At 41.3% G+C, this 9,690-nt stretch overlaps 1 protein-coding gene across 1 annotated transcript; it reads left to right on the forward strand.

Annotated features, from left to right (window-relative positions):
• Window positions 1-3,074: 3,074 nt before the first annotated feature.
• Window positions 3,075-6,835, forward strand: LOC148028897 (acetylajmalan esterase 2-like). Its single transcript, XM_087687664.1, has 5 exons — window positions 3,075-3,964; window positions 4,449-4,658; window positions 4,962-5,110; window positions 5,460-5,724; window positions 6,422-6,835. The coding sequence occupies exons 1-5, from the start codon at window positions 3,616-3,618 to the stop codon at window positions 6,655-6,657; spliced, it is 1,209 nt and encodes a 402-aa protein (XP_087543790.1). The 5' UTR covers window positions 3,075-3,615; the 3' UTR covers window positions 6,658-6,835.
• The last annotated feature ends 2,855 nt before the right edge of the window (window positions 6,836-9,690 follow it).

Genomic DNA, 9,690 nt, shown 5'->3' on the forward strand with positions numbered 1-9,690 from the left:
TCTTTGTACTTGCTTGTCAACCAGATACGTTCCATCGTTTTGAGTACCCGAATGACTATATTCAAAGTTCATATGACGAAGTTATGATCCAAACTACTTGCAGACATGCACAAGGGAAAAAAAAAACAAATATAATGAAAAAAGCATAAGCTTTAAAGCTAAATGCCTTACGCTTTTATGAAAAAGCAAAGAAAAAAACACACATGAGAGGTAGTGGAGAAAAACTATAAAAGGGAGGACAAGGAGGGGAGAAGGGCCATAAAAAATCACAAGTGTGTGTAAGGCTTGAGGTTAAGATTTTATCCCTTGCCTTCTTCAATCCTACCATCAAATTTTGGAGAGAGGGTTTGAGGATGTGCTTTAAGCCCCTCGTCTACATTGAAGTTCCAACATCGTGAGTCGCTATAGAGATTGGCTTGAGTTGAGCTTAAAGCTTCTCACCTATTTTTGAAGATTGACAACAAATTCCTATCCTTGTGGGAAGTGACTTCACGAACCCCCACATGAATTTCGTGCAACATCTAGCTCCATACTAAGAGAGGGAGACAAGAGCAATCTTGACGAGGACAAGACGTTGATCGGGAAGGAAGAGAATTTATTCCGTAAGAAGAAGAGACATCATTCTATTCAACCCAAGGAAGAGGATATGTTGAAGATCTCTCATCCTCTTCTACTCTAATTCGAGAAGAGAAGACACTGAAGAAGTCTATCCTATTCTATCATGCCTCTACTCACGTTCCTATTTCGTCTACTAGAGAGAGAGAGATCATATCTATTCTCTCGCTCTGGCTCTATACTAGAGAAAGAGCTACTCTTGTTCTTACCCCTTCTTATCAAGGTGAGAGAGAGAGAAGTATTTCTCTCCACAAAGCAAGAAGAACCATCCATGAGGCCTACATCATTGAATCCCACAATAACCATCATCATCATCATGAGTCTTGCACCTTTGCTAGCCGGTATTACTACCATGTTCTTCTTCTTCTATGAATCATATTTCCATCATGGCCCCAAAGAAAAAGAATTCAAAAGTCGAAATCGTGAATGACCCTACTAATGTGGAAGCAACAATTGGAGTTGCGAGTGCAGGGGAGTCGCTAATGGAGTCATGGGTGCGGATAACAACCCTTTACCAATCGCGATACCACAAGTTTTTCAAAGAAAATTTATATTAAAAATCAATAAGAATAAGATAAGAACATCTTATAGGCTAAAAACTGTTAGGGAAACTATAAAAACCTAGAAGTCAAGAGAAATCATGAGGAATTTTAAGATTAACCACATAGAAAAGAAGACTAGTAAATTCAAGTCAAATTTACTAAGAATGAAACCTTGAAGAAACTAGCAAAGGATATAGTTTTAACCTAGAAGCTCTGATAAAATATTTTAAAGACCGAAAATATCTCTAAGTTGAAGAAATGAAATTAAGATCAAGAAACTTGGTTACAAGAATTAGGAAGTTAGAGACCCAAAAATCTAGATGCCCTTAGTTAAATTCCAAGGGGAAGAGTTCATTATGTGAAACTCAAGTGTCAATTGCTACTAGATTAAGCATCACTTGAAACTTGCATGATTGATTGGAATCATAACAGCTTGAAGACATCAATCTTGTTTGTGATTTTTTAGATTAGATCCTGATTGAATTAAGTATTGGAATAGATAAAAATTGAGGAGGTCTGTATCTCCTCCAAGGATAGGTGGTGAATCTCCATACTAAGAGGGGATATTTTTACTGTTGCAAGCAAGTAAATCCCTTACATACCTAAGAAATACTTGGTCCTCTGTATGGCCCGAGTTCTACTTGGGACACCTATAAAACACTAGCTATAGGTGGATTTGATCTTGGTGATGTGTAGATGCATCGGATGAGGTAGAACGTGAAATTGTAAATTTTCTCTTGTATGGGCGGGAGAACACACATTATGGAACATAATCAATGAATTTGTTTTATTCTAATTGTATGTTCATGAGTCCAAGCTTCCATCTTGGAACCTAATTCACTTGTGTAGCAGTTTGTCTCTACTTGTCCATGTCATCATGAGTTTGGTCATTATCTTTCATCCGCCATAGCGTTTGTCATGCTCTAGATCCGCATCTTTGAACATGGTATCAGAGCGCAGGTGAGCATGGCATAGCTCCATTTTGATCTCATCTAGCTTAGCTTGAGATTAGTCCAGCTCAGGACAAGAAGTCTAAGACCTCATCTCCCACTCCTTCTCCACTTGACCTTGTGATAGTCATAGCCAGCAGTACCCTGCCTGCTTGAAGCTCTCATATCTCTCTCTACCGGCCAAATCTTACCGAGCTTCCTAAAAAAAAAGGGAGTGTTGGAGTAGTTATCCAAGATCCCCGATGTAGAGTTACAATGAAATTAGAGTGACATAATCCTCCCATTCCTCCGCACTAAGCATAGACCCTAGCTTCATTGGCTGCTCATCGTCTAGCGTATCAAGGTCTAGTTCAATAACATCTACCTCCCTTATTCTATCTTGAGCTTCTAATGGCTCGTTCAGCGTTACTTGATAGACGTATTCTGTGGTTGAAAAAAAGGGAAAAAGCGAAGCTACCTTCAGCTAGGAGTAGCTGCCATGTGTTAGAGAGCTAAGATCTTTGGCTAATTCTATGCATTCACTGCATATTGTTTCCAGTCGTCTTTTACCTACGACCACATTGGGCAAGGGCCTCTCCTATTGTTTGATGAGGTTCCTATTTCACAACCAGAGTCTTGCCACACGTCTAGTGACTAGCATTTGAAAGTAAAGATGGTTGTTATTTTAGCAAGTAGGAGAGAAAAAGGGCATGGCACACGATGGGAACTTGATCTAGTCGACATCTGAAATGTCTGACAGGTCTACGTGTGGTTGCACTATCAGATTGCCTATTATAGAGCTGAACCTGTAGGTTCGGCAATGAGTTCGGAACCAGGTTGTGAATCACGGCGTGGTGGGAGCGGGTCCTAAAATAAAAAGTTGGTGGTAGCTAGGCTAGTATCTGCAGTTCTAGGATTTGACCGTGGGATATCGCTTTATTGTGTTTCATCATCATAGGCGCTTTTGATTCGGGTAACGAGTCTGCATCTCAGACATCTCATGAGAAGACTTGAGAGTCGAGAGTTAAGAGTACTTCAATGCACGTCGCAACCAATTAGTTGGCTGGCTTTATCAGGCCTGTGAATCGTTCGATGGCTGGCTTGGCTGGTGCAAGAACCAGGAATTCATCGAAAGAAGATATTAATTAACGACTGCGACTTGCCAACATCCCAGTGTCATTCTCTAAGCTCTTCCAACACTGGATTGATTCAGTGTTTCACGATCTATCTTCTATTTAATTCGAGTTTAACTAGCCTAGTGGAACTCCCCCTTTCCCCATACGCGAAGGGCATGCAGGAATCAGCTTGCTCCTCAGTCTTATGATGATGATGATGATGATGCAGGGGCCTCTCTCTGTACATTCATCGTAATCATGGATGGATAAAGCAGAGAAACAAGAGACTGATTAGGGAGTAGCCTCGCAGGCTGCGGCGGGGGTATCCAAAGGAGCTGCAGTATTGCAGGGCTGATCACAGAGCCACAGCTGCAGTAGCAGTGAGCACAACAGCGGCGGGGGTATTCGCGAGCCATGGGAGCAGCTTCCCTGTGGAAGGGTACCATGTGCAGAGTTATGATGCTGCTGGCTGCAGCGGCAGTAGCGGCAGCGACAGTGGGCGGTGCCGGAGCTGCAGCAGGGTGGCACCGAAGAGAGGCGGCGGCGGCGGCGGCAGCATCAGCGGCCACATCGGAGACCACAGACGGTTGCAAACGGTACCCTTCCATTTTCTCGTTCGGCGATTCGCTGTTGGATACCGGCAACGGGCCTCTCGCCGGCAACCCCATCTTCAAGCGCACCACCAAGTACCCGTACGGCCGTACATTCCCCGGCCGCCCCTTCAACCGCTTCAGCGACGGCAGGGTCATCGTCGACTTCTTGGGTATGTTGCAGCCTCTTTCCTAACCAGGAAACCGTCTGTCCCAATCAGGAAAGCCGTTAGCACTTCCTCGGACTCATACTTCCTGCCAATCAGGAATCTTTTGTCCTAGTAGGGAATCTTCAATCTTGGGTTCCTAGACTTGACGGTTCTGGGTTAATCCTGATGAGGATGTCTGTCTTTACCAATGAGGATTCTCATTTTTCCCAGCCAGGGAACCTGCTCCAAATCATGGTGAGACGCCATCATTGCATGCTTCCCTATTATCGAAGCCTTTCCTATTTACAGCCTTCATCTGTCACCAGGAAAGCCTGTCCTGTGGTCTTCTTACATTGATTTGTAATCAGATCAATGCCTGTTTAATCTTAAACAGCTGCAGCTCAAATCAAGCCTTTATCAGGAGTATGTTGAAAGTATTCTCGCTACATCTCCCTCTCTCTGTCATTGATTTCACTCTGATTTGGACAGTTTTTGTGTATCTCTACAGCGATCGCGTATGGCCTGCCATTCCTGAACCCTTCCTTGGATGCATCCAAGGACTTCAGCCACGGCATCAACTATGCCACATCGGGCGCAACCGTGCTGAATTCCACCTCCCGCCTCCGGAACTCCATCATCCCTTTTAGCTTCAAATCCTTGCAAGTGCAGCTCTCATGGCACCTCGACTTCAAGGCAAAGTATTCATCTGGCTCCTCTGGTAAGTCCTCTAATCTGTCCAAGGTTTGGTTTAGTCTTCTGGCACTCCATTAGAGCTGGTCTGAATCCCAGTTATGTTCACTCCATTTGCCCCCTCCAGTAAGTCCCATAGTCTAATCAAGCTTTACCTCGGTCTTCTTGCATTGGATTAAAGCTGGTCTATAGTGATATTCACAGATAAAACACTCCATTAGAGCTAAAGAAAACGGGCTTTCTCTGCAACTCTATTTCTTCATAAACTCTTCTGAGACACGATTATGTGTTCTGAACAGTCTAATGAATCTATGAAAATGAAAATTTTCAGGATCAGGGCCGGACTTCGACAATGGACTATACGTCTTGCTTTGGGGCGGGAATGATTATATTCAGGCTTCATTATCCTTGCGCTCGGCTGATTACATCATTAATACTCTCACCCCATTGGTGATTGATGGTATCAGGGCTGCAACAGAAGTGAGCTCCCTTCGGCATAGAACTTTTCTTCTTTTAAGAATAGACTGAAGCTCTTTTTGTGCTCAGCAGCATGTGTTTGCTCTTGTATTATTATAGTCCCTTCCTCTTAATATACACACACAAGAAACAAATCATGTGCTCAAATCACATGATTTGTTTCTTGTGTGTGTATGTACTTATGCCCTTGTTGAATTTCACCTACCTTCTTTAAACATAATATAGGCAAGCCATTGTGATTTTTCACCTAGTTGCTTTCAATCTCCAATAGAGAGTTCACCTAGTTTTCCTTGACTATGGTATAGGCATGCATTGCGATTCTTCACCTAGTTTCTTATGAACTTTGATTTAGGTACTCTATGCCAATGGAGCAAGGAACTTCTTATTCATTGGCATTTCACGACTTGGTTGCCTCCCCTCCTATGTTGCAACTTTTGTGTTGGTTCCTGAGGGCCAAGATGGGTGCCTTGATCGCTTTAATACGGTTGCTTACAATCATGGTGCCAAGCTTTTAGCAGAAGTCCAAAGCTTGAGGGCAGCATTCCCGGATGCACAATTTTTGTATGGAGATTACTATGGTGCTCTCTCATACATATTCGACAATAAAGATGCCTTTGGTAAGTCTTTGAATTGAATCAATTTTTCTCCTCAAGACATTAAAGGTACATCAATTTGCTTGTAATATGGTTGTGTGATTTATTTAAGCGTATCGATCTATAGTACTTTTAAGCATATTAATTTGTAGCACTTTGGATAATTTTTTTTTCTTTTGGCAAGACAAACATGATTTGTGTAGTTCTAATTAAGACACATCACCCAAGGGTAATTACAAGGCATGTACCCAAAATATCTTATTTTGTTAAGGCGCTTCTTTCTAGCATACCCAAGCCCAACATTAGTTAAGATGCATAGCCAAGGTCTTTTGATAGTTTCGATATAACAACACAAGTCCTTTTTTTGTCAACTTGAGAAAATTTTGCACAAGTGGGGTATCTTTAATCCACTATGCTTGGCCTAGTAGTTGGGTATTTGGGTTACGAGGATTTATCAACCTTGATGTGTACATGCCCAATTGAAGTGTTTTTTGGATTTAAGATTAGTTTTTAGAATGTAGCACAATATTTTCATTACGGTTGGCATTATTTTACTTCATAATGAAAGTGTCTCTATTTACCGGTTGTATTTGAATATTCTCAGTTGTTTAGGTAGGCAAGTAATTTACGATAAATCTTTGAAGATTCATTACTTGCATTTGGACTTTTGTAGGGATAGATAGAGCTCCTCTTCCCCCTCACATTCTTCTTTACTTTACAGGCTTTAAAGATATCAAGAACGCTTGTTGTGGAGTTGGAAGTCCTGCTCCCGACAACTTCAATGTCGCTGCAATATGCAACCAAAATAGCTCATTTATTTGCAATGATCCGAATGTCTATGTGAATTGGGATGGTTTTCATTTTACAGATAAGTTCAATATGGACTTAGTTGACCTATTTATACAAGGTTCTTTTCTCGATCCACCAAATGGATTGAAGCCATGTGCCTCACATTAACCAATTTATTCATTATTTGTAAGCATTGAATGATTTTACATGTATGATGCTATATATGATTAGTATTTTGTAGCATAAGCTACTACAAACATAATATAATTTGTGGCACTCAATATGCCCATTGTAAATGGATGGAGGATGAGTTCTTTCAATCTATAATTGGTTTTGTTTTTGTTTCGAAGTGTCACTAATGGGCCTAGGGATGTGCTTTGTGTTTTACATCCTTTTTAAAGAGCTTAAGCTTGAGTCACTTGCAATGCATTTGCCAAAAGTAACGTCGAGTCACTCACAATGCACTTGCCAAGAAAACTTAAGGAATTTGCCAAGCATCTATAATCATTTGCAATGCACTTACCAAGCAAAGTCTTTTTATGAGACTATGATTTTAATCATAATTCATGATTCATGATTTTAAATAATTATTCATGATTCATAATTTTAAATAATTATTCAATCTATGATTAGTTTTGATTTTATTTGGGACTTATATCCTAGAAGGGCAACAGGATTCACTTTCTTTTCTACACATGCTTCTTTTAAGGGCTTGTAGTCTCAAGTCATTTGTAATGCACTTACCAAGCAAGTCCACATGTAAGTAAACCTAAAGTGTGTGAAAGGTTGGCTAAACATAATTGAAAGTAGTTGGAGATGGAATCTTGTTGGTTGGATTTGATATCTCATCCTTTCTACATAATGTCCATCACAAGAAAGGTGGTAACTAGATGCCATCAAGGTCGAGATGTTGCAAGTTATTGTAAGAATATGTCCAAAAGAAAACATTTTGGTAAACTTGTTGTATGTATACAATGATCGTTTCAAATACTCATTAGCTTGTGGTAAAAACAAGTGTCTAGGTGAACACATTGTGTGTCAACAAGGATGGAAAAATAAAATAAAGTCTTTCTTATAATGTGGTTTCAAATACTCGCTAGCTTGTGGTAAAAGCAAAGGTTTGGGTAAATAGTCTGTGTGTATACAAGGTTGGAAAAATGTAATAGAGACTTTTATTATAAGGTGGTTTCCAAAAGAAAAGCTTTGGGTGAACATGTATATGTGTACAAGGATGGCAAACTTTTGGATATTAAAGGTGGTTGCCAAAGAATAGCTAGATATGCTAAAAGGAAAGGAAACCATGGGCCATGTGCACTACAACAAAAAGGGTTCATAGATGTGCTTGTAGACGCAATATTTGAATTGTGAAAAAAAATGTCGAGCGAGTTTATTAACGCGTCTATTTGCATGTCTACAAAATCATGTCTAAAAGCGTGCTTATGATCAGAGTTACACGCACACTTAGACGCGCGTATAAACGCGCCACGTAAATATATAATCATATTTATAAAAAACTGTACATATTCATATTGTGCGTCTATACAAGCGTATATCTACGCGTCTAAAATCGTGTTTACTCTGAAAGTTTTTGACGTGAATAGACGCGCATTTATCCTGCAATTTAGACGTGCTGATAGACGCGCAAAACAGAGGTATGAAAAAAAAACCAGAGAGCAAGCCACATGCTCTCTGGTATTTTTGTCCCCATCAACATCAAATTGTATGCTTAGGGATAACAGAGAAAGATTATTTCTAAGATTGGATACTGAAAACAAAACAATGTATGTAGCACACGAAATTTCATATATATAGATGAAACGTTTTTACATTATGAGTTCTAGTGCTTGTGACATCATGGTCGCAAGCACTAGCTGAAAGTAATACATATCAAAAATGAAAATTACAAGCCAAGGGAAGGCATGCATGCATGGGGCTCCTCTATATCTCATCAGAAGAGGCATCATCATCGCTGCATGTGCTGTTGCCGTTGCCGCCACCGCTATTGCTAGTCCCCCCTTCGCTATCCTCAACTGCATCCGGGTTCGCCTACACAAAGGATTAAGGTATATAAATACCACTACAAACAATAAATTAGAGTTATCTATACTTTTCATGTAAAAAATAAAGCATACCTCTTCTGGTGGTGGAATCCTCATGGCGCGATTATATTGCTCCTCCGTGATGAGTCCCTCCTCATAGAAATCATGCCAAGTGGACGCCCGGTTATGACTTCGATGGTAGCCTACCTCTCTAAGAGTAGGCATCCTACCAACGATATGATACTACAAAACAATTTGAACATACAACGTATTAAAACACACTACATAATGAAGTGAAACAAATTACAAATTTTAATTTAAAAAAAGAAATCAAATAATACTTACAAACTTAGCCTCCTATGACTCCCTACCACCCGATCCATAATGCGACGATCCCATGGTTGCCATCTGGATACGTCGTGCCTCTGCATGGTGGCGACTTGTCATTTTCTCCACTGCTCTCTTCTTGGCCTCTTTCCACTCCTTGCGGTGGCAATTGGGTGGTTGGCCATATCCAGGGCGCCCCTGCTCTTGTCTCCGCAATGACTCCTTGGCGCGCGTCATAAGGTGAGACCTCTTGTTATGAAGCACGTCTCTCACCTTTGACCGTCCCCAATCATCTGAGAATCATGAATTCTCAGGATTAGGGTACCTTTTATGTACTGCCCGCAACACCTCTTGCCACAAACCATTTTTTTGGTGCTTGAAGGGAATCATGTAATCTTTGTATGTGGCATGCACGACACTCCTCAAGTAGGCTATCACTTCCCTCCCCTCAAAGTCATGCAAGATACCACCAATATCAGTGATAGAGTAGTACATTTGTGGAGGCTCACCTCTCTCATTTTCCGGTGAGGGTGATCGAGAGCCACCACCTAGGCAACCCCCACAAAGCCCTCGACCTCCTCGTCCTCTCGCACCACTCTCCCTCCTTCCTCGACATGCACTACCCTCTACCTCACTCGATACACGTGCTTCTGCAGATGCACGTGCTTCTGCAGATGCACGTGCTTCTGCAGATGCACGTGCTTCGGCCGATCCATGTACCTCAGCTGATCCCTGTGTAGGCAAAGATGTGATAGGTGTCCCAGACATCACACTGAAAACCTCATCTGCAGTGGGAGGGCGACCAAGATAATTGGTCATCTCCCCCATGAATTGC

This window comes from Lygodium microphyllum, chromosome 11 (genome assembly GCF_053477565.2).
Source record: "Lygodium microphyllum isolate KBCC chromosome 11, Lygodium_microphyllum_v1.1.10, whole genome shotgun sequence".
Taxonomy (NCBI): Eukaryota; Viridiplantae; Streptophyta; class Polypodiopsida; order Schizaeales; family Lygodiaceae; genus Lygodium; species Lygodium microphyllum.

Excerpts from the sequence above, each read along its gene's own strand:
- LOC148028897 (XM_087687664.1), top strand. The coding sequence starts at position 3,616 with ATGGGAGCAGCTTCCCTGTGGAAGGGTACCATGTGCAGAGTTATGATG. Across the intron at positions 3,965-4,448 it reads GGTCATCGTCGACTTCTTGG|CGATCGCGTATGGCCTGCCA; the intron begins GTATGTTGCAGC and ends GTATCTCTACAG. Across the intron at positions 5,111-5,459 it reads GTATCAGGGCTGCAACAGAA|GTACTCTATGCCAATGGAGC; the intron begins GTGAGCTCCCTT and ends ACTTTGATTTAG.